The sequence below is a fragment of the Cotesia glomerata genome, linkage group LG3 (assembly GCF_020080835.1).
Source record: "Cotesia glomerata isolate CgM1 linkage group LG3, MPM_Cglom_v2.3, whole genome shotgun sequence".
Taxonomy (NCBI): Eukaryota; Metazoa; Arthropoda; class Insecta; order Hymenoptera; family Braconidae; genus Cotesia; species Cotesia glomerata.
In genome coordinates, this window is record NC_058160.1 from 1,626,733 (window position 1) to 1,652,338 (window position 25,606).

Below are 25,606 nucleotides of genomic sequence, written 5' to 3' on the forward strand. Positions count from 1 at the left end.
TCTTCAAAATTATTTTCTTGGTTCACGAATTTTTTTCTTAATTCAAGTTAATTTTTTTTCCAGTGTAGACTAGAATACCCCCTTAATTAAAAATCTACTAGAATAAAACTCGTAAAATAATTGATAAATCTCAATATTCATCCTCTGAATAATTAATATACATGTATAGATGTAATTATTAAATAATTATAAATCTTTGGATGTATAAAATGTATATATATACAATGTAGAATCTCATTAATTGAAAAATTTAAGTTATTTTATATAAACAGTCATACACTTTACTCTTAAAAATTTAACAGTAATTTTAATGTAAATATATATTTATATTTATAAACTATTTTTTTACTTATACTTATTATAGATATTATTATTAAAATTAGGATTAGTACTAGCGTTAGGCATTTTTTATAAATATTTAAATATTTAGGATGCCTAGTTACTTATTATAGGTAAGTACGAAAGCTAGGAGTACGATTGTCGATAAAAGCTTGGTAACAGCAGTCGATAAGTGGTTTGAGTGTGCTACCGACGGGCGAGAAGATCATGGTCGGCCGGTATTTGTATCTGAGACCAGCGCTGTTGACGTTATCACCGTCAGATCCGATGACTTGTTAATAGTGATTGGTTCTAATGGGGGCACACTGAAAAATTATGGTTATTAGAACAATGTTGTTGTGACTTGTTTTCATTAAAAAATTTTTTTACATAAGATTAGTTTGACGATTCAATACCGCAGCAGAGGGTAATGCTATCGGCGAATGCGCGTGCCCCAATTGAGTTGTTATTGTACTCATGTAATCGTCCTCAACCCTTTCAACGCTCCCACCCCTATTAGTGAGCATGCTCATGTGCAACTTTGAATCCACTGGAATAATTATGTCACATATATAAGTCCTATACGATTTTTTTTTCTTTAATTTATCATTATCATTCATTTTACTAAGCATCGACTAGACACAATAAAGCACACATAGATGAAAAATTTAGTCATTTTTAAATTAACTTTCCGGTTAATTATTTTGGGGTGAAAATTTTAGTTAAATTAAAACATACATCTTTTATAAGTAAGAAAAAAACAAATATTTATTTTTCTACTAAGTAAAATGGTTTAATAAATACAAAAGTTTGAAAAATCCAAAAATGCACGCATCATAATCTAATTTTCTACAGTAAGATTGGTTAAAATAAAATACATAAAAAAAATTAATAAAAAACAGAAAACTCTGCTAGGTTAAGTGGCGCCATAATTTTAAAGTGAGAAAAAAAAATACTATAATGAAATTTTTAAATTGAACGCTTATATTAACCGAGACAGTCCGCAAAGTGTTACTTTTGATGATAAAAAAAAAGTTATTTTTTTTTATCCCGGAAAAAATAGACCCGAAAAACTTTTAAACTTATGAAAAATTCATATTATTTCATTAAAATTATTATAAAATAATAATAATAATAACTTACTATTTTTTCCAAAGATCGGTATTTTTACTAATTAAAAAGTTCTATATTTCAAAGCCATTATCCCCGATCCAAATTGATGTTAGACTAATTTTAAATTTTAAATTAAATTTTTATTTATTAAATTTATTTTCACCACTTTTATTGTTGGTATGAGCACTCAATACCTTCTTCGGGTGAATATATCTAATAATTAAAAATTTTTTTTATTTTTAATTAAGATTAAGCAAAGAAGTTAATTTTTTACTCAGTGAAACTTTTTTCGGTCATCGAAAAATAATAATAATGAAATTTTTTTTATTTTTTTTTTTTGTAACAAAAAATGGAGCGATCATTCTGGAGGTGCTTGTTTTTCAGGAAAATTGTTAGTGTGATGTACAATTATTATTATTATTTTTATTTTATAATAATTTTAATAAAATAATATGAATTTTTCATAAGTTTAAAATTTTTTCCAGGACTATTTTTTCCGGGTCTTTTTTTCCGGTCTATTTTTTCCGATTACTTACACATTGATGTCCAGGAAAGAATATTTTTAATGTTATTACCGTCAGAAAATTCTAAATTTTTGTATACTTATCAAGGACATGATGATTTAACATCGATTGTATACGCTCTCTGCAGTTCTGTACCAGTTTCTTAGTTATAAAAAAAAAAAAGCTAATTGTCAGAAACTTTCAAAAAACTGACAGCCTTTTGATGTATTTGTTGTGAGTTTAAAAAAAAATTTTTGACCGTTTAATTATTTATAAATAACGGATTAAAGTCCAACAATTTACGAAAAAGTGCATATCTACAGAGTCGGACAGAAATAATTGTATGGGTTGCGTCTCCACGGGTACAATCTTGTGTAAAAATTATGGATTACTTAGCTACAAGTTCATATACTTTTGCGGTGCGTATAATCTTTAATTTTTTAATAATATTGTACCATGACAACTACCGTAACAAAATAATTGTTATTAAAATATATTTCATGTGCCTGATAGATTATTTGATTTGATAAAAGTGCACTCATATTATCCTGTAAGTGCGATATAAGTAAAAAAATCAATTTTTAGTTTCGAGAAAACTGCTCTTTTGACATGTCGAGAGTAGAGCACTACCTTAAATTAACGCTTCGCTTATGAGGCGTGCAATAACAATTACAACATATAATTTGAACACAAAGTATAAAAACAACAGATGGGACATTCCTATAACCCTTATTAATCATTTTATAGATCGGTACATTTTTATTTTCCCGGTTTAGATTATTTACCCCCTTACGACAAATTGCAGACGCCAGATAATCCGCGCAAGCGTGCAATGAGGAAAAATTATCGCTATGACCCGCGTTATCGCGCTTATTCATTTTACTCTGACCAATCGCTATCATTTAATATCACTCGCACATGGTTAAGTGTATCCGACCCTCCCCTATAATCAATTGTCCGCCATCATACATTCAGCACTCTACACGTAACATGCAATAATGTGAATTTATCTATTCAATATTTCTTTTATTTTATTTTATTTCAATTGAAATTGAATAAATATAGCCTTTTATTCTTGATCTCAGGAATGTAAAACGGATAAGTTTATATAGTTAATTAAATTTTAAAAATAAATACTGTAGAGCAAATATTATCTTATCCAATTGGATCACTACGGATTGTAGACATCGATAAGAAAAATGTATATCCCATATGACATTTAAAAAAATTTTTTTAGAATTATTTTTCATAATTTTGCCATTTGGCTCTTGCCTTGGCATTTAAATTGAATAAACAAATAAATAAATAAATTTTTTTTTCTTGAGAAAATTCATCAAAATTTTGAACTTACAAGACTATTTATACATTAAAGACTTAAATATAGATCAAAAAAATTGCTCACCAAAGACTCACCGAGTAAATTGGGTTTCATCTCGGATTTATTCATTCCTGCGCTAGGTCCTGCGAGTACTCCAGACATTGCTGAGTGATTTTTTGGTTTTCTTTTGCGGGTTTGGATGCCGTCTTTTTTCATACTCATCGGCCTGTTTACCTATAATTCAAAAAATTAAATAATAATAGTGAGCAACCTTGCAGTCACTCTGTGAATACCGTGACTTGTGAACGATAAATAAATCAAATTTTGCTTTATTAAATAATGACTCTTATTAAATTGCACTGTACTTTTTTAACTATTGACATTTTTAAAGATATAAGCTCACCCTGATGTTACACTCATCAAGAGCTTTCATTTGAATACCCACATGCAATTTTGATATATTTTTCATATATATATATATATATGTAATATACATAAATATGTCGGAAATAATATCGAGCTGGGTTTTCTCAGAGATAGGAAATTCCCAATATTTTAGCTTGTCTGTTAATTTTAAACAAAATTGTAAAGCATAGAATATTTAGATATTATTTACGACTTAAGCTGATTATATTTTTTATGGTTATGACGATGGGCTTTAAGTACGGAGTGACAATGGTCACCAAACGTAGCCGAGGTCACAGGATAGAAGTAAAAAGTATACAGTTAAAGATATCGACAGACAATGAGGGCTGTCGAAATATTTTGGAGTGAAGAAGTACTTAGGGTACTTAGAAGAGTAGTTCTCGTTGAGCATTGATCAATTAAAGACATCGAATATATCCTGCTGACCCCGGATTCATTCTCGGTCTTATTCCCCAGCGCTTTTACCTTGTATATTAATTATATTTGGATAATTAATCGTAGTATTGTTTATACAAGTTAGCGTACATTATATTTCAAAATTTAGATCAGTGTTATATTTTAATTATTCTAAATTAATAAATAATTGAATAAACGAATCCAATGGACTGTACTAACGCCCCTAATAATGCTTTTCCGACAAATATATGAAAAATTGATGTGGGTACTCAAATGAAAGGTCTCGACGAGTATAATGTCAAGATGAGCTTATATCGTTAAAAATGTCAATAGTTCATAAGATACCAGGTCATTTCTTAAATATGTAATATATATAATATATATTTTGAAGATATAAGCTCTTCTTGATGTTACACTAATCAAGAGCTTTCATTTGAGTACCCTCATGCATTTTTGATATATTTTTCATATATACATATATATAATATATATAAATATAAAAAAAATTGATGTGGGTACTCAAATGAAAGGTCTCGATGAGTATAATGTCAAAATGAGCTTATATCTTTAAAAATGTCAATAGTTCATAAGATACCAGGTCATTTCTTAAATATGTAATATATATAATATATATTTTGAAGATATAAGCTCATCTTGATGTTACACTCATCAAGAGCTTTCATTTGAGTACCCTCATGCATTTTTGATATATTTTTCATATATACATATATATAATATATATAAATATAGGAAAAATTGATGTGGGTACTCAAATGAAAGGTCTCGATGAGTATAATGTCAAGATGAGCTTATATCTTTAAAAATGTCAATAGTTCATAAGATACCAGGTCATTTCTTAAATATGTAATATATATAATATATATTTTGAAGATATAAGCTCATCTTGATGTTACACTCATCAAGAGCTTTCATTTGAGTACCCTCATGCATTTTTGATATATTTTTCATATATACATATATATAATATATATAAATATAGGAAAAATTGATGTGGGTACTCAAATGAAAGGTCTTGATGAGTGTAACATCGGGATGAGCTTATAACTTTAAAAATGTCAATAGTTCACGAGATACAAGGTAATTTCTTAATTAAGTATCTAGATAGAGCTTTTTCGAATGCAGTCTAAATACTTATTATCATAAATTGAATATTGGTGAGAATGATATGAAACCTTGAAAAGGCACAAATTGAAGTCAAGACTTTTCTAACGATACCAAATTTAACCATGAAAACCCATTTTATCATATAAATACACTAGCCACAAAATTTCGTTAATTCTCTTAATAATATAGATAATAATAATAGCGTTAATTTATAATAAAAATAATTTATCAGCTTTATCGGATAAATTAAAAAATGTTTACGTTTTTAATAATCGTTTATTTTTTGCGATTATGAGATATGACGGTAAATTTTGCTCATTGCAAAAAAGAGAAGAAAAATAGTCCAATAATAATATATCGGCTGTTATCGGTTGAGAATATGTAGAAAGATAAGCGCCGATTACTTATTAAGATCTTTATCGATTTACACTCTGAAGATGATGAGCATACACTCAATAAGACAAAGTTCTTTAATACATATATTGTTTTTTTTTTACATGATTTTTAAATTGAGGGCCGAATTTTTTACTAATTGAAAACTTGATTTTTTATAAAAAATCCCGGATGGAACATTTTCTTTATTGAAATTCACTGTCATTCAATTTACAAGGAATAAATTTGAAAATTTTGGTAATGTAAAAATCGTACGAACTTCTGTTATATTAAACAAAGATAAATTTTATTACAAATCATTTATACGATAAAAACAATAATATTATTATTTCTTGTTTTATAAGGTATCTAAACACGTGTTAGATAAAACTAATAAATAGGTTTATTATCGATTAATCAATTAAAAATTCGGAAGTTAATTATCGTAGAGTTACTGAACATTGATATTAAAATTGATAAAAAAAAATTTGATGTGAATTTTTATTCTATCATTTCAATTTTAATTAAATTTAATCTAACTTTTGGAATTAAGATTAAATAATTTCAAACTCAAAAATTTATATTAAATATAAAAACATGCTTTATAAAAAAAAAATCCTTGCAAAAAAAAATTTTTCTAATGAAAAATTTTATCCTTCAATTCAAATTTTGAAACTGAAATTATTGTACAAAAAAATGTTTTAAATTTTTGACAAAAATAGCAAAAAAAATTTATTATTGCAAAAAAATTTATATAAAATAAAAAAACAAGCTGTATAAAAAAAAATCCATGCAAAAAAAATTTATCTAATGAAAAATTTTATCATTAAATTTAAATTTTGAAAGAGAAATTATTTTATAAGAAAATAATTTAACTTTTTGACAAAAATAGCAAAAAAAAAATTTATTATTGCAAAAAAATTAAAATAAATTAATTAAAAAGTCACATTTGTTAAAAGCATGAATTAATAAATTAAATTAGTAAAGTAAATAAATTTTTTTTGCAAAAAATTAAATCAATACTATTCAAAAACGATCCATTAGTTTAAGTAATCTTTATCTGTAATCAAAAGATACGAAAACTAGGAACAGCAATAAAAAATATCTGAAGAATTTGCAATGATTCTTTAAGCACAAATAAATTAGACATGACACGATTGACAATTTCTAAAAGTATAACCGTTTGATTTAACGATAGTTAGTGAGTCACATTTTTCATAACTTCCGCCGCGGGACCTGTTAGCCGGAAATTACATTACGGAAAATAAATATGTGTCTAAAAAAGTAAAACATCGAAAATTGTAGGTGTAAATATCCTAGAGCTCTTGTATTTTCTCATTTAGGTTTCCTCCAGCCCTTTAATTCCATCAAAAAATCCAATATAATAATAATGATAATAATATTTAAATTGTAGAGTCTAGAATCTAAAGCCGACATGACGAAGGAAATGACACTCAAACAACAAAACCCGAGAGCTCGAAAAACAAGAAAGGAAAACAGAAAACGAGTAAAACAAAGAAAACGCTGATGGAATAAAACCATAAATAAATGTCATAAAGTTCAACGAACTTTGTTTGCATAACTTTTTATAACATTAAACAATTATTTTAAAACAAACTCCGCTCTCAAGCTTATAGCTGTACTATAACTCTGCTGTAAACGGAGCAATAAAAACATTTATATTACATATAATGAATAATGAATAATAAAATATGATGTTATTGTTAAGCTTGTAAAACTTACATTGTGAAGTTTGTAGTAAAGCCCACAAGCATTACAAACAGGTTCACCGTTGTTATTTCTTCGCCATAATGTTGTGTTACTCGTGTTACAATTTGCGCATTGAATACCTGCTCGTCGTCCGCTCTGAAAATTTCAATTTTCATAATTTATTAATTTGATCCTTAATAGCAAAAAAATTGGAACTTAACATTTTTTTAAACAATAATACATTTTTTTTAGCTTCATCAAAAATATCTATACTAATAAATGAATAGCCGGTTTTTTTGTCCGGTTATACTGCGAAAACTACTGAACCGATCGGAATAATACTCATACCATAAGATGCAGCGTATTTCAGAGAAGGTTTTAGTTTATGAAATGTTAGTGATTACTTATCCGGAACCTATATTTTTTTGACTTAGAAATAATGAATTTTTATTGTAACTAAATTTATTCTATTCGATTGTTATTTGTTTAAAATAAATTTTTTAATTCTATTGGTTATGTTTATATACTAGGCAGATTTCTTCACTTATGAGACCTGCAATTTCTTTAACTGAAACTTTCAATGCTCATTACAAATTTTTTTTTTCATATCAATTATTATTGATTTTTGTAAGAAAGACACGGGAATGTTATAATGATTGCACATTGAAAGTTACAATGAATATTAGCTAGAATAATTACATGGATAAAAGGTGGATGCTAATGCGATAGAATTGGGAATCTGTGCAAGTCAAAACAATACTCTAACTAAATTTCAAGTCTAGATTTAAAATGCAATTTTATAAAACGCCCAGCGGAGCGGATGAGTAACAGCTAGTAGGTACTTAAGGGACCATGAAAGAAGATTTGATAACATTTTTATAAGATGATTTTTGGTGCATTGTTTTGAGCTAAATTTTGGACAGTTTTTAATCAAATTTAAACCACATATAAAAAATATAATAATAAAAGCAGGGAACTAATTTATATATGAAATTTTTACAAAAAAAAAAAATTAATTCATAAGAATAATATCCACTTGTTTATTGATAATTACATTCGGTGCATTATTATTAATAATTGAGATTATAAATAATCGGGTTTATAAATTTTTTATAACTTAGTAGCGACAAAGAATGCAGGGAACTCTTTTTTATAATCATTGTTTCCATAAAATAAACAAAAATTCATTATTTTGACGTAGATTTCTGTAGGCTGTATAAAGTTGCGATTTTTCTTATGAATTAATTTTTTTACGCTAAATGAAAATGCCGCTTTCCGCCTCCGTCGAGGAGAAAAATAGTATTCTCACCACGGGCAGGAAATAAGAAAGCCTCAAATCATATGTTTGTCGACCTCGGCTTCGCCTCGGTCAACAATTACATGTAATCTGAGACATTTCTTATTTTCCTGCCCTAGGTAAGAAAATAGTATATTACACATCTAGGGCAGTAAAATAAGAAATGTCTCAGATCACATGTAATTGTTGTCCGAGGCGAAGCCGAGGTCAATAAACATGTGATCTGAGGCTTTCTTATTTACTGCCCGTGGTGTGTATACTATTTTTCTCCTCGACGGAGGCGGAAAGCGGCATTTTCGTTTAGCGCAGCGGGAGGAAAATTGACGCTTTCCGCCCGGAGGTGAGAAAATACTATTTCTTTATACCTCGGTCGAAAGTACGCATCTTTTGCACCTATTTCGAGGCAGAAAGTTAAAGATTCGTGCATTGATTAAGCTACACATTCGCCTTCTATAACAGCGGGAGCAAATGCTTTCGCTACCGCGACTGACATTAGTCATTTGTTACTAACTATGTTTTGTTTACGCTGAACTTGGTTATATTTCTTTCTTTCTTCTACTTACATGAAATATTTCATATATAGATAGAGATATAGATAAAAATATAACTGTCGTAAGAGTAAGTAGATCATCCGATGTAACTTAAAACCAGGTTGTACTGTACTGAGATTCAGTTTGACAGTGACGTGTGTAAAATGGATCAACTTTATTTAATTAATGAATTATTTAGAAAAATGTACGCAGTAACAACAATTTAATTTGATTTTTATTAATTATTGTTCATTTTTAGATAATATGCTCGTTTTTTTCTATTTTTAACCGAGAATAATCTTTATTATGTTTGTTGAATTCAAGAAATTTCAGTTTTATTTAATCTAAAAATTAAAAAAAAAATGTTTTTTAATTATTTTTTATTTGATTTTACATTAATTTTTTTTTATTTGATGCCTGCCCCTCCGACCAGCAGCACTCGCTTCGCTCGTGCCGCAAATGTCGGGGACAGGCATCAATTTTTTTTCGATACAGTACATGAAATATTTTACGTACTTTCGACCGGCTATAAATAAAAATAGTATACACTACACCGGCAGAAGTTTGAGAGCTCTGAACTGCGCGCCGTGATGCCGCGCAGTGCAGAAATCTCAAACTTTCTGCCCTAATAGTGTAATATACTAATTTCTTTAAGCTCATCAATAGTATATTACACATCTAGGGCAGTAAAATAAGAAATGTCTCAGATCACATGTAATTGTTGTCCGAGGCGAAGCCGAGGTCAATAAACATGTGATCTGAGGCTTTCTTATTTACTGCCCGTGGTGTGTATACTATTTTTCTCCTCGACGGAGGCGGAAAGCGGCATTTTCGTTTAGCGCAGCGGGAGGAAAATTGACGCTTTCCGTCCGGAGGTGAGAAAAAGTATTTGTAATAATTTAAAAATAGTTTTTTTTAATGCCAATTTTTCAATGAAGAAATTTTTTTGCTAAAAAAATTGTTGGTCATAAAACTAAATAAGCTTTTTTTCAATTGATAAAAAATTGTAATTTATTACAGTAATTATAGATTAAGACCTGAAATAATTTATTTTTAAGAAAAATACCATGATGCTCTTTAGAATTTTTTTTTACAAATTAATTAAAATAAAAAAAAAATATTTTAAAAAATTTGCATCTTTAAAATTGTTAAAAATTTTTACATGTAAAATTTCTTTACTAATTTTTCATCATAATAATTTGATTGTAAAAAAATGAAGATACTAAACATCAATTTTATTAATTTGATTTTTCTTAGTTAAAATTTTTTTTTCTACCAAATAAAATGACGAAAAAAAAATCGGCCTGGTACAAAAAAATCAAGATTTTCTTCCTTATTTTTTTTGAAAGCATATATGTACTTTATATAAATAAATAAATAAAATAAAAAATGGGCGGTCCCGTCATCAGGTAAGTAAACTAGAACAAACAACACCCGCCTCGTCCCGACCTTTGTTATTTGCTCTGGTTTGAGATAACAACCGAGCGTTTTCTTCTCGAGAGCACAAACATTACTTAATGTAATAATATCCAAGTCAAGTTGTGTCGCAGTACAGTACAATCGCCTGTGATTGTCGCTGTACATATATGTATATGTGTAATAATATAACAAGAGTAGAGAGTTGAAGCAAACCCTAAGCGTCCATAGCGCGGACTCTTATCAGCACAAATACCCGTGGCCTCGTTTCTCGATGGACAATTTTTTGGTATCAGCCAAATAGGGTTTAGCCAAATAGATGGACACTATATCGTAGATCATGATAGCAATAATAATAATAATAATAATAATAATTTTATCAAAATTTTTTCTTATGAAGATCAATTTTTTGATTTGAATAAAATTGATAAATTCAATACTTTCATTTAAAAATAATAATAATAATAATTTTTTAATAAAAAATTTTTTTTATCAATGATCAAATTTTAATTTTGAATTAAATTGTTGAAGTCAACAATTTTATTACAAAATAATAATAGTAATAATTTTATCAAAATTTTTTTTTATGAAGATCAATTTTTTATTTTTAATAAAATTGTTTAATTCAATACTTTCATTTAAAAATAATAATAATAATAATTTTTTAATAAAAAAAATTTTTTATCAATAATCAAATTTTAATTTTGAATTAAATTGTTAAATTTAGTAATTTTATTACAAAATAATAATAATAATAATTTTTTAATAAAAAATTTTTTTTATCAATGATCAAATTTTAATTTTGAATTAAATTGTAGAATTCAGCAATTTTATTACAAAATAATAATAATAATAATAATAACAATTTTAATTATATTTTAAAATTCAAGAATTCAAGTGAAAAAAAAAAATAATTAATTAAAATTGAAAAAAATTAAGAGACTAAAAATTTCTTATATTTTTAATAATTATTTTAAAAAGAATCGCGGTCATTATCTCTGAAAATATAAATGAGTCACTTGACAATTAAACGTTTATTATGACCTCTAAAGTTATTTGCTCAAGATTTTGTCATAAATCCAGGATATTACATTTTCTATGACTTGGCCATTTTTTAACATAGTAGAAGTATAAGTACAGTATTTAGTTTTATGTTTAAGGAATTCCGGGACTAAAACTTAACGACGTGACTGTTATTATGATTTAGATGTAAGTACATGTATTGTCGATGTGTCATGTTTTTGGAATGAGTTTTCGCTGCTGGGGACAAATTTGTTTTTAACGATCCTAATGAATTTGGAAATGTTTTGATCACTTTCATTTTTTTTTCTTACAGAAAATTGACTTTTAAGCGTGTTTAATGAATTTTATGATGAGGCAAGAAATAATTGCTAGGTTTTTAAGGGTACTGGATATAAGTTTGACATTTGTAGCTTGACACTAATTAACAAACTAATAAATTAGTTTATATCGCGTTACAGATGCCATAAGGGCGTATAATGAAAATTCTATTATTTTTTCTAAGTCCAAACAAAATTTTTAGTTGGGACAAAAAATTTTTTTTTGCATCTCTGCACGTTTCATACAAAAATACGTTGATTCCCGAAAAAAAATTTTTTTGATACGCTCTTATGGCTCCCGGGACCCACCTCGGATGCCAAATGGGCGTATCAAAAAAATTTTTTTTCGGAAATCGATGTATTTTCGTCCGAAATGTGCAAAAATGCAAAAATAAATTTTTCTCCTAACTAAAATTTTTTTTGGACATAAAAAAAAAACAGAATTTTTATTATACGCCCTTATGGCATCCGATGTGGGTCCCGGGAGCCATAAGGGCGTATAAATTTTTTTTTTTTGCATTTCTGCACATTTCAGACGAAACTACGTTGATTCCCGAAAAAAAAATTTTTATACGCCCTTATGGCTTTTCACCGGGACCTTTTGCCGGTATACGCCCTTATGGCATCTGAAACGCGATATGTTAGGGACGGTTTTTGTTAAAAAGAAAAAATTGATTTTTAGAAAGTTTGGAGGAAAAATTGAAAATGTTAGTTTGAGTTCAATTTTAAAGAATTGAACCAAAAATATTTTGTATTATACGCTGAGAAATTCATGATAGTAATTATCATAAAATTAAGGTAAAGTGTCTTCATGATTCTAATGTTTATAATATTACATAAGATGATAATAGTTACCATTAGGGATTAAAAATATTATTTTCAAAATTTGAATTTTTTTTACACTGACAAAAAAAAATAAAAAATAAAAAAAAACTTACCGCAGCAATAGTCTGTTTCATTTTGGAATTATATCTCATAGTTCCCCTACTCGCGCCGTTGGGTTTGTTGTAAATTTTACACGTATTGCACAAAAAGTGACCGGTACCGTCTCGTCTCCAGAGTGTGGTCATATTGGCAGCGCAGTTCACGCATTCCTTGGTCTCAGTCATGACAGTTCCGTCGAAGGTTTCGTCAGGCAAGCTGCCCCACGGGGAGGGCGATCCGTTGCTCGCGGTTACATATCCACCCCCGTTGTACATTAATCCCGCGGAGTCGCTCGCCGAAATGGTCGCTACGCCCGGGTAGCCTTGGACGTACTCCAGAGTCGGCGGGGAAGAAGAACCTGCTGGCTGCCAGTAGGTTTCTCCAGTTTGTTTTACGTACTGGAAGGTCGGGGTTCCGGGTGCTCCGTAGATGGTCACTTGAGAATTTGGGGAACCCGGTTGTTCGTGGTACAGCTGCGTTCTTCCACTGCCAATCAGTGAGGATGATGTTAAGGTTGGATCGTTTTTTATGTACACTCCTGTTGGTGCTTCGACCTGTTAATTAAATAACTTTTTATTATTAGAATTTCAGAAGAATAGTATATTACACACCTAGGGAAGTAAAGTAAGAAATGTCTCAGATCACATGTAATTGTTGGCCGAGGCGAAGCCGAGGTCAACAAACATGTGATCTGAGGCTTTCTTATTTACTTCCCGAGGAGTGTATACTATTTTTTGTCCGACGAAGGCGGAAAGCGGCAACTTAGTTTAGAGCAGCGGGACGAAAGTTGCCACTTTCCGCCCGGAGGGCAAAAAATTATAATGATAATAATTAAATAACTTAATCTTGGAAATTTGGACAATAAATGAAGATTTTAAATTATAAAAATTGCTTGTCCAAATTCCCAAGATCAAGTTATTTAAATATTTTAAATATGGACGAGAACGTACTTAATTATGAATAATGATAATATTTTTCTTATAATTTTGACAAAAATCGCTAAAAAATTGTCGAAATATGTGATTAAAATGGTCAAATTATAAATAAATACATCAAATTAAAAGTTTGTAAAAAATTTGCAAAATGAATGCGGATTGGATGACTTTTTAATAATTTAATCCCTCCAAAGTTAAAATCACTCTGAAAAGGATTTTATTTATATTATTAATTTTAAAAACTTCGTGGAATAAATTCATTATTTTTTTTTTAATAAATATAAAAAAATAGTTTTTTGTATTTTACTAAAAATTGTAAAATGCGTATTTAGAGATTTTAAAAATTAATATAATTTTCTTCCAATATTCATTATAAAGAATTAATATTTAAATATAAAATTGCAATATTTTTGTTTTTAATTTTTACAAGTATCATTTTTTAATAAATATTTACTATAATAATTTATTTGTTCTAAAAATTTCTACATAAAATAAAATCTTAATAAAATTAATGTAATTAATTTTATTTAATTACTTTTTGTGTTATAATTAATCAACAAGACTTGAAAACAGTATAATCTTTATAAAAATTTTTTATAATTAATTAATTTTTTATAATTAATTAATTTTTTATAATTAATTAATTTTTTATAATTAATTAATTTTTTATAATTAATTAATTTTTTATAATTAATTAATTTTTTATAATTAATTAATTTTTTATAATTAATTAATTTTTTATAATTAATTAATTTTTTATAATTAATTAATTTTTTATAATTAACTAATTTTTTATAATTAATATTTACAAACTTAAACTTTAGATAAATTATTTTAAGTATTTGTTAATAATTTTGCGAATGAAAATTAATTCCAACCTAAAAACTACTCAGAAATTTTTTAGATCAAAATTCGAGAGTAAATTTTTATAATTAAAAAAAAAATACAATTAAAATATAACCTCAGAGTTTCTATTGGATTGTCCTCCAGGATAATTGAGATAAGTAATTTCCGGTTTAGCGTATCCATAATTACTGGTATGCTGAAAGGCTTCAGGAACGTACTGAGCATATTGGACCGTCTGAGCTGGTGGTAGCGCAACAGTCTCCAGAGTTGTGTAAGTACTACTGGTCTTGATGCTCTCTGTAGCAGCGGCGACAGCCGCTGCTACGTCGTACTTGATCGTCGCCTCAGGATACCCTGAAACGAGTTGGTGCTGCGTCGTCCTGACGACGTCGACGGGCGTGGAATACGAAGGCGAGCCTAGAACTGTAGAGCCTGGCTGGGCCATCGAGACACTCGGCTCAAAATCTTCGGAATTAGAAGACTCGTATCTGCTGGTGACTTGTCCGTTCTCGTGGGCATGGGGGCTGAATCGATGGGACTGGGAGTGGTGGTGATGGTGGTGGTGATGATGAGGGTGCTGGTGGCGTCGCCGGAAATCATCTTGCATCCTCTGGACCTGGAGTAGCATTGGAACCTTTCCTGCGTCTGTCGTGTCTGAGTAAACATAGACACGCTCTACTTCTGGTCTTTCTGCTGTTGCATATCTGCAGATTAATTATTCATTTTTATTGGGATTTATAAGATGATTAATCGTTAAGAAAATATTTATTTTTAAATTCAACTCTATTAAAAATATGTAGTTCGAATTAATTTAATGAGTTTGTTCACGGAAAAAAGTAAACTAAAATTCACTCGGGTTTCGGTTAATTTTTATAGTTTCAAACAGTAAAGCGTACATCGGGGTGGCAAAAGTATAAATATTACAGAACTTAATGTAGAAAGTGTAAAAGCCACAATTTATAATTTAATATCGAAAATAAGTGATTAATAGCTGTCTCTATAGTAAATAACGACTCTCTCATTTTAAAAAACTTACTGTTTCAAACAGTAAAAATTGCCGTTTCAATATATAGTCCATACTATGAGACGAAGGGGGAACTCAGTTGAGGAGAAGGGGGTCTCACTCTGGGAGAATTTAACATTTGAAACAGTAAAAATTCTAAAAATATATATTTACACCAGTCCAAGAAAGTCAATAATTATAGTTTGATTTTTAGCGTTGCGTTAAAAATTTACCATTTTACTTTGTAAATATTGACGTTGCTTGTATTAGAAACTTAGCAACTGTATTTTATACTTTTTACATATAATGCGATTATTTTTTAGGTACGAAATGATAAATATCAAAATCAAAATTATTAATTATTATACTTTAACATTTTCGACATTGACATAGCGAATATTACTGTTTGAAATAGTATTTTCTTCCATGTAAAGAATAAATTGTAGCATTTAAATGATAAATATTACATAGTGATTATTAAAATCACAATTTTACTGTTTGAAATGCTAATTTTTAGCAGTTGATCATTACTTATTATAAATCAACTATTATTTATTACAGTTTACTTTTTTCCGTGAATTTTTCTTTTAAAATAATGAGAGGAATTAGAGAGTACTTCGAATTGATTTTTTTTTTTTCACAATTTATTGAGCATTATGAGTCGTGCAATTAAAAATTTTCAAACTTTTAATCGTAATAATATTCTACACTTTGTATTTATATTTTTTCATATTTATTCAAAAAAAAATAATAAATAAGAAAAATGTAACTGATGGTAAGAAAATCATCTTAATTAATAACAGGTCTTTTTTCTTCTAATTATATGCTTGAAATAAAATTATAAAATTCTTAGAAAAAAAATACTATTTCTATTTTTTAGAAATTGCTTTTGAATAAAAAAATTACTGTATATTGATTGAAGGTAATTTACTTTTAAATAAAGTGACAGAAATTATCGACCGAAGGTACAAATTTCTCTAGCCAAGAAGTTAGAATTCAAGACAAAAATATTTCGAAGCAAGAAAAAATAATTTTATTCGAAAATAATATTTTTACACAGTAAAAAATTTTGCGTATTTGCGTCAAAAAACTTAGTGTTAAATATTTAACACTTTTATGTGTAAATTTAACATTTATTCTATTAAATCAACACAAAAAAGTGTTAAATATTTAACACAAAAATTTTTAACACAAAATTTTTTGACGCAATGACGCAAAATTTTTTACTGTGTATCTTCCGTAACAAACAAAAATTAATAAAAAAAAAGAAACATACTTAGGTGGTTCCTTGAGTGACAAAGTAATAGGATGTCCCTCAGAATTCTGGGTCTCAACTTGTAATTCCTCGCCGTTGCTCGTGTAAACAACCTGCTGGTTACTATCAGGACTGCCGTTATCTGCCGGCAGATGAATGTAAGACTGTTCCGCGTAATGCGAGCTCTGTTCGGCGTGTGGATGTTCCACACCTTGCCCCTGAAGAAGCTTGTTACTGCTATTTATATTATTATTATTGCTACTACTATTATTATTATTGTTGTTATTTTTATTCTCCCCCGGGCTGGATACTGGCGAAGGTTCCGAGTCCTCGGCAAGGGTCTCTGTAATGTGTCCTGTCGTAGTGATCGTCCTGACGTGCCGACGCGTCGTCGTCACTATTGGAGCACTCACAGGACTTCCACCGGCTTGTTCCTCCGCCGTCCTCGGAATCTGGGGCGACGTTTTTTCAGGATGTCGCGCCTCCCAATCGACTTTTGTCTCCTGCTTCAACGAATTTTCTTTCATCGTGTCCTGGAAAATCATTTTTTAATTTTCATTTAGAATAATTATTAATTAATTTTTTTAATAATTAATATTTTCTTAATAATTTTGTTGAATTAATTATTAATATTAAAAAAATTAACAATTTTATTTTAAAAAATTATTAAAAATTTCGAATGAGTTTAATAAAATATTTTTATAATTTTATGAAATAAAATTTACTAGAAAATTTTTTATTAACTTAATAAAAAAGAAATTAGATTTTTTATTGTGTGATTTATTTGTAATATTTAAAAACAAGTTTAATAGCATTTATTTTAAAAAAAATTTTCATGATTTTTTTTTAATAAAAAAAAAAATGTTTTTTTTGTCAAAATTTCGACAAATTTTAAGTTAGGGAATAAAATATGTCACATTTAAAAATAATTGCAAAATTAAATTCATCCTGTTTGTCTTTATTTATTTATAACAAAAATTTTTGAAAAAAAAATTATGGTAACTTCTCCGAGGTTTTTTAATTTTAATTAATTAATTAATTTTAAATAATTAATTAATTAATTTTAAATAATTAATTAATTAATTTTAAATAATTAATTAATTAATTTTAAATAATTAATTAATTAATTTTAAATAATTAATTAATTAATTTTAAATAATTAATTAATTAATTTTAAATAATTAATTAATTAATTTTAAATAATTAATTTCTTCAATTTAAAAAGAAGCACCATCATTTAGTTTCATAAAAAATTTAAAATGTATTTCAACAAATAAATTACTAAGCAATTTTAATTTTTTTTTAATTTTTTTCTTATTTAATTTTAATTTTAATTTTTTTCTCGAAATTCATAGACTGTAGCGATAAAAAAAATAATTTTAAACCAATGAATTAATTTTGAAGAATTTCATCATTTTGAATCAATCAAAAAAAACTATTTTTATTCTACTGGACAAAAAAAATTCTTAAAAATTCAAAATAATCAAACTTTCAATGCAATTAAATTCTTTAATCAACAAAACTTTCAAACTCTTTTATCAAAATATAAATTTCTATATTATTTTTACCCAACTTATTAAATTTTAATTACTAAATTAAATGACCAATAAAATAAAATGATAAATAAATTTTTTAATCAATATTGACCTATCCGATTTTAAAAATAAAAAAATTTACAACATGTTTTCTTCCGAACCCCCGCAGCTCTACCGCAATTAACAAAATCCCAACAAAATAATTTATCCACACAGAAAAAAAAATTAACTTGGATCAAGAGAAAAATTCTTAGACCAAAAAAATAATTTTTAAAAGATTTATTGTATTAGATCAAGACGAAAAATTTTTGAAAAGTAAAATTAACTTAAACCACGAAAAATTACTTAGTTTAGCAATTTTTCCACTCAAATTAAGAAGATCAAATTCTTAAAAATAATTTACTCGAAGTAAATTTTTTTTTCTGTGCAGCAAATTAAAATAATTTTATTTTCCACCAATTTAATTCTCGTTCCTCTAAAATACAACTAAAAAAAGACACGCGACTCTGTACACAGAACACACTGGTTACCAGGCACTCTTTTATACATACATCGATATTACACATACGACACACCTTGTCCGTCATTCGAAAAAAATTGTTCAAGACCAACGTTGGTTTATTTGCCAAAGAAACGCGTCACTTCCGCTCGTAATGTCAAACTCCAACTTCCGCTCTTTAAATTCACTTTTTTTTTAATTTCTGAATTCCAGACTCTATTTATAGAGGCAAAAAATAATATGTCAAATTTTTCTTGTTAAAAAATTGGAAAAATTACCTCAATAGTTGCGTGACGCATCGGAGCGTTTTTTTTTTTTTAAACACTGCTATAAAAAAACAAACCAACTCTTAGGTGTTGTAAAGAGTACCGGGAGGATTTTTTAACGAGCCCGATACCGATGGGTTGAGAATCTGACGGTGACTGACGAGACCCTGAGGAGCTGAGTCTGAGGTACGTTCAAAGAAGGTAAGAGATAATGACTGCAGAGAGAGACATTAAAAGCGTGTTGATGTGGAGGTGGAAGTTGTCGTGGTGGTCGCGTGTCTGCTTGCTCTTTGGTATTCAATTGTATTATATTAATATAATATAATATGAAATATTTTATGTTTGTATTATTTATTTTTTGTATTAATTTTATTTTATCGATGGAAAAGTGCTGGATTGTATTGTCAGGTCATTGATGCAAGTTTTATTTTAAAAATATACTTAAAAATATATTAAATAGGAATTACTAATAAACAAGGGACCAATGGTCTACTTTGATGATTGTGATGAGTGATGGTTCTATTCGCGATGAGAAACCCGAGATACAAGGAGAGAAAAGGACGAATGGGTGCACGGGAGCCGAGTAGAGAAGGTGCTCATTGGACGGCCTCCCCACTGTGCTATTGGTCACTCGTTTTGTTTTTTACTTTGTTTCGCTGATTAGCGAGGATGGAAGTCGGTGATGGCTGGTGTAGAGAAAAATTATTGCAAAGAATTTTTATTGGTTTAAGTTGATTTTATTTGATGCAAAGATATTTTTTCTTGATTAAAAATGATTATTCTTGTAATTTTTTAATTTTAAAAATTTTTTTAATTTCTTTATTTTTTTTCAAGGCGAAAAATTCTACTTATTGAAATAGACTGAAAAAAAAATTAACGAATCAAGAGAAAAATTCTTGGACTTAGAAAATAATTTTGAAGAGTTTTAGTGTCTTGAATCAAAATGAAAAATTATTTAATCTAGTGAAATTTAATTAAATCGGGTAGAAGTACCGTTTTTGGCCAGTTAACATTTGAATTAATTTATAAAAAATTAGGATACTATAACCATATTTTTGTTGAGTTTTAAAAAATTTATATTAAAACAAATTGAGTTTGTAATGGTTTATTAATATAAATTCATTTCTATCATTTATTTGAACAATAAATGGCCATAAACGGTACAGTGGCCACAAACGGTACTTCTACCCTACCTTAGTTTAAGAATTTTTTTACTCAATTCAAAATTATTTACTTCATTCAAGTATTTTTTTTCTGTGTAAATATGAAAAGTACAAATTTACTAACAATAGAGGAAAACAACATATCAGATATTAATATTTATTGGACACATTTCTCTTTCCTTATAAAATAAAACAAATCAGAAAATCATAACCAACCTAGATTTAAAATAAGTAAATTTAATTATTAATGACCTACACAGAAAAAAAGGTTTGGAGCCAAGAAAATATTTTTCTTCCTAATTATTTCTTGAGAAAATAAAATTTTTTTTTGACAAGAAATTTCACTTATTCCAACAAAATAAATTCTCTTGCTTTAAAAAATACGTATCTTGATCCAAGAAAATTTATTTAAGCCAAGAAAATCTTGTTGTTTTGAGAAAATTCAGCCTCGAAGCTCCAAAAAATTTAGTTCTTGATAGAAATAAATTTTCTTGTTTTGAGAAAATTTCTCTCTTGCTCCAAAAAATTAAATATAAAGAGAGAAGTAAATTTTCATAAATATTTTTATTGATTAACATGTCAAATGGAAAGATCAAATAATATTTCATTATTTTTTTTCATTCAATATGTATAATTGCACGCTAAAATAATATAAAATGGGTATCAAATATTCAAGAGAAAAATTTTCTCAAGGTGAGAAAATTTTTTTCTCAGCTAAAGTAGGTGGCGCTGCTTCCCTAAAGTATCTAAAAATCTTGATCAAATATAAAAATTTATTGTATCAAGTATTTATGATAGAATTAAGAAAAAATTACTTCTACCAAGAATAGAATTTCTCGAAAAATTTTTACTTCGGCCAACACAACTTCGGTCTTCCCTCAAACACGTGAAAATTTTCTTGAGCCAAGAATTTTGTTCTCCAGTCAAGAAATTTTTCTTTCTGTGTATCTAATAGATACATAATTTTTTTTTTCTTTTAAAAATTTCCTTTATTCATATTTCAAGAGTACAGTTATACTTTGTTAGTTAATAAGAATTACAGAGTGTTTCCATTTTTATAGCTAAAAAATTTCACACTTTTGGTTTATAATGTTATAATTTTAAAAAATTGATGTTTTTTGTTATATTATGTTCTTGGATTTGTTTATGAGTAAAAATTTGTGAAAAACCTCATCAATTTCTTTAGATACATAATGAAAATTTGACGAGTACTTAATTACTCAACTTTTCAGTGTGGAAGGGAAAACTTCAAGCTACTTTTCGCCATCTAGTGGACATCTTAAAACTACTAAACTTTAAAAAAAATAATCCTTTCTTTAAAAAAGTAAAATGATTTATTTAAGACCTTAAAATTTGCAATTCTATTTTTAATTTTGTCGATATGATTTATCGAAGGATTAGCTTATCAAATTTAAATTTATGACTAAGATTTTAGTCGCCAAAATCTTCAATTTAATGAATCCTTGAAATTTAATGCACAAATAAAATCAAAAAATTAAAATTATTTTAAAAATAACTCACGAAAGCGCTGCATGAAAGCTAAAAATAAAGCTAACTATAAATTACGAGGGATGAACTGAGAAAAAACTAGTAAAAATGTAAAAGTCTCTCGTGATTGACAGAGAGTTAAGCGCAGAGGGGTACGTTATTTATTCAATGATAAGGCTGCAAGCCAAACGGCGTTAAAAAGATAACAGTTTTATGTGTTTTGTTATGTAGTTTAAGTTTAAAAACCTACAACCTATCACACACTTCTTCACTCACATCTACATCTATATATACAAACTCCTGTATCTCTCCTTCTTCTGTATCACATTCCGCGTATAGTATAGTATGACTTCTCACGAATTCGCGCTCCACCATTTTGTCTGCGTTTTATCCAGTCCCCCTCTGTAATAATAACTAACCAAGCAAACAGCCGACTAACTTTGGCGTCAGCATGTATAATATGTATTCATGTTGCATCTTTGGTGCATCCCAATGACTCATCATCAATATTTGGCACACCCGCGGCGACAGTCAACAAATAGTGCTCACTCTATTAAATCCTCTGTCCCATCCTTCAATTTTTAGCCTGCATTACTCAGACTGCTCATCTGGCTCGTGTTCATGATTCATAATCCTCACTACTTATTACTATTGCGCATAACAATTGATTTATGGTCATGACTTCACTAGTCCAAAATTTTGGTACACAATAATGACAAAGTTATGGACAATAGCCGGAATAACTTTTAAGGAGTTTTTTTAAGAAAGTAAGTATTCATTTTTTATCTTAGGGTTTTTTTGTTTGACCAGAAATTGACAAGTGTTTACTCAAAGCAATTTTTGATCTTTTGATTTTTGGACTTTGTTGGAATTTTAAAATATTAAGAATATGTGTTTAGATTTTTTACGGTGTAAAAACTTAAGGAAAAAATTTGAAAAATATTTTTTTTGTCCAAAGTCAAAAGTTCAACTTTTCTTGCTTAATAAATGGAAGTAATTATTTTTTTTAATTAAAAAATCAAATTTGTTTTTCTACATGTGGAATTAAATATAAGCAAATATAAACATTTTTGGGTTTGAAAAATTCTACACTGAAAAAAAAATTGATGAATTAAGAGAAAAATTCTTGAACCAAGAAAAGAATTTTGAAGAGTTTCATTGTCTGGAATTAAGATAAAAAATTCTTAAATCAAGTAAAATTTACTTAAACCAAGAAAAATTTCTTAGTTTAAGAATTTTTCTATTCAAATCAAGAAGATCAAGTTCTTCAAAATTATTCACTTGATTCAAGTAAATTTTTCTTTCTGTATACTATTATTTTAATAATTTTTGATTTGATGATTTGAACCAGATTTTTATACACAGAAAAAAAGGTTCACTAGAGCCAAGAAAATATTTTTCTTCCTGTTTATTTTCTTGAGCGAAAAAAAATTTTTTTTTACAAGAAATTTCACTTATTCCAACAAAATTAATTCTCTTGCTTTAAAAAATACGTATCTTGATCCAAGAAAATTTATTTGAGTCAAGAAAATCTTGTTGTTTTGAGAAAATTCAGCTTCGAAGCTCCAAAAAATTTAGTTCTTGATAGAAGTAAATTTTCTTGTCTTGAGAAAATTTCTCTCTTGCTCCAAAAAATTAAATATAAAAATAGAAGTAAATTTTCATTAATATTTTTATTGATTAACATGTCAAATGGGAAGACCAAATAATATTTCATTATTTTTTTTCATTCAATATGTATAATTGCACGCTAAAATAATATAAAATAGGTATCAAATATTCTCGAGAAAAATTTTCTCAAGGTTAGAAAATTTATTTCTCAGCTGAAGTAAGTAGCGCTGCTTCCCTAAAGTATCTAAAAATCTTGATCAAATATAAAAATTTATTGTATCAAGTATTTATGATAGAATTAAGAAAAAATGACTTCCACCAAGAATAGAATTTAAAGAAAAATTTTTACTTCGGCCAACACAACTTCGGTCTTCCTTCAGGCCCGAAAATTTTCTTAAGCCAAGAACTTTGTTCTCATCAAGAAATTTTTCTTTCTGTGTATTTATTTTTTTAATAAAAAAATCAAATTAAAGGACCAAATTTATTTAAGAATTTTTTTTCTACATGTGGAATTACATTAAAATTTTTGGATTTGAAAAATTCTACAATTATTATTTCAACAATTTTTGGTTTGATGATTTGAACCAAATTTCGATAGATATATTTTTAAATTAAAAAAAACTATTTTAGCAAAGTGATTCTCAATTTTTTGGTTTAACCAAGAATAAAGCCGTTCTTAAAGTCAGGTAGGAGGGCTGATAGGCGCCTACGATAGGTCGGGAGTGAGCCTGAGCGTTGTCAAAATAAACGTCGCACTATCGCTATTTATCTCGTTTCCCATGATAATATATGAGATAAAACTGCATGATCACATTAGCAAAGTATCTGCTAAAATGATTATTTCAGTCGAGCCACAGCGGCCATATGTGCTAACAACCCTCTTGTATCAGCTACCCTCCTGCTCGTATTTATACAAGTCCAATGTACATCCTCATATACGTACGTCAAAATTGTATCCATACGTTCTAAAATTTTAATCGTTGAAAATTCGTGAAAAAAGAAAGTGATTTTATTAAACGAAATTATAAAGTGAATTTTTTGAAATAAATTAATAATATTTTATTTATTTTACGATGAATTTTTTTTAAATTAATTATTTTATTAAGTGTGTGTAAGTATTATTAAAAAGTAATGGTTACGTCACTAGTTTATCTACGATCTAGTAAATTGTAAAAAAAATTCACGTTATCATTAAAGATACTTGTCAACAAAACTTCGTACATTCTTATTTCTATATTATATATATATATATATATATATATATATATATATATATATATATATAAAAGTATAATTGTATGAAAAGACACAAAGTTTAAGACTTTGTGTCTTTCATTTGTTAGATCTTCAAGTGGATCAAGATATCAGCGAATAAATATCGATTCTTTATAAAATAATTGTTATTTTTAATTTTATAAATGTATATATATTTGTTGTTTTTTTATATTAATGTACGTGATCGATGACGGTGTTTGTAGGACAAAAGTCCAAGAACTTATTCCACGGAATTTCTTGGTAATCGCGATTTTAGATAACAGTCAATTTTTATTAAGTAAAATAATAATAATAAAATAATAATAAATTATAACATCTTATAGAACACAAAATTTCTATTAAAATAAGTACTCACATGACTAGATTAATTTAAAAATATTAACTGGGCACAGAAAAAAAAATTTCTTAACTGGAGAACAAAATTCTCGGCTTTAAGAAAATATTGAATGAAAAAAAATGATGAAATATTATTTGATCTTCCCTTTTGACATGTTAATCAATAAAAATATTTATGAAAATTTACTTCTATCTTTATATTTAATTTTTTGGAGCAAGAGAGAAATTTTTTCAAGACAAGAAAATTTACTTCTATCAAGAACTAAATTTTTTGGAGCAAGAGGCTGAATTTTCTTAAAACAACAAGATTTTCTTTACTTAAATAAATTTTCTTGGATCAAGATACGTATTTTTTAAAGCAAGAGAATTAATTTTGTTGAAATAAGTGAAATTTTTGTGTCGAATAAAAAATTTTTTTTTGCTCAAGAAAATAATTACACTGAAAGAAAAATTTCTTGACTGGAGAACGAAATTCTTGGCTCAAGAAAATTTACGGAAGCCTGAAGGAAGACCGAAGTTGTGTTGGCCGAAGTAAAAATTTTTCGAGAAATTCTAATCTTGGTGAATGTAATTTTTTCTTAATTCTATCATAAATACTTGATACAA

At 27.5% G+C, this 25,606-nt stretch overlaps 1 protein-coding gene across 6 annotated transcripts in view; it reads right to left on the reverse strand.

The window, feature by feature from the left end:
• Positions 1 to 365: 365 nt before the first annotated feature.
• LOC123261084 (box A-binding factor-like) overlaps positions 366 to 25,606 on the reverse strand; it is a 36,798-nt gene continuing 11,557 nt past the window's right edge. For 2 of the 6 annotated variants that reach the window (XM_044722569.1, XM_044722570.1), the window contains exons 2-8: positions 16,849 to 17,360; positions 14,685 to 15,273; positions 12,803 to 13,342; positions 7,315 to 7,437; positions 3,348 to 3,486; positions 709 to 868; positions 366 to 644 (exon numbers count right to left, since the gene is read on the reverse strand). In XM_044722569.1, coding sequence (XP_044578504.1) covers positions 545 to 644; positions 709 to 868; positions 3,348 to 3,486; positions 7,315 to 7,437; positions 12,803 to 13,342; positions 14,685 to 15,273; positions 16,849 to 17,354 — 2,157 coding nt within the window. In that variant the 5' untranslated portion in view covers positions 17,355 to 17,360 and the 3' untranslated portion in view covers positions 366 to 544. Of the gene's footprint in view, positions 645 to 708; positions 869 to 3,336; positions 3,487 to 7,314; positions 7,438 to 12,802; positions 13,343 to 14,684; positions 15,274 to 16,848; positions 17,361 to 19,139; positions 19,328 to 25,606 lie in introns of those variants that run through there. The other 4 variants (XM_044722568.1, XM_044722574.1, XM_044722571.1 and 1 more) reach the window with 4 other exon arrangements.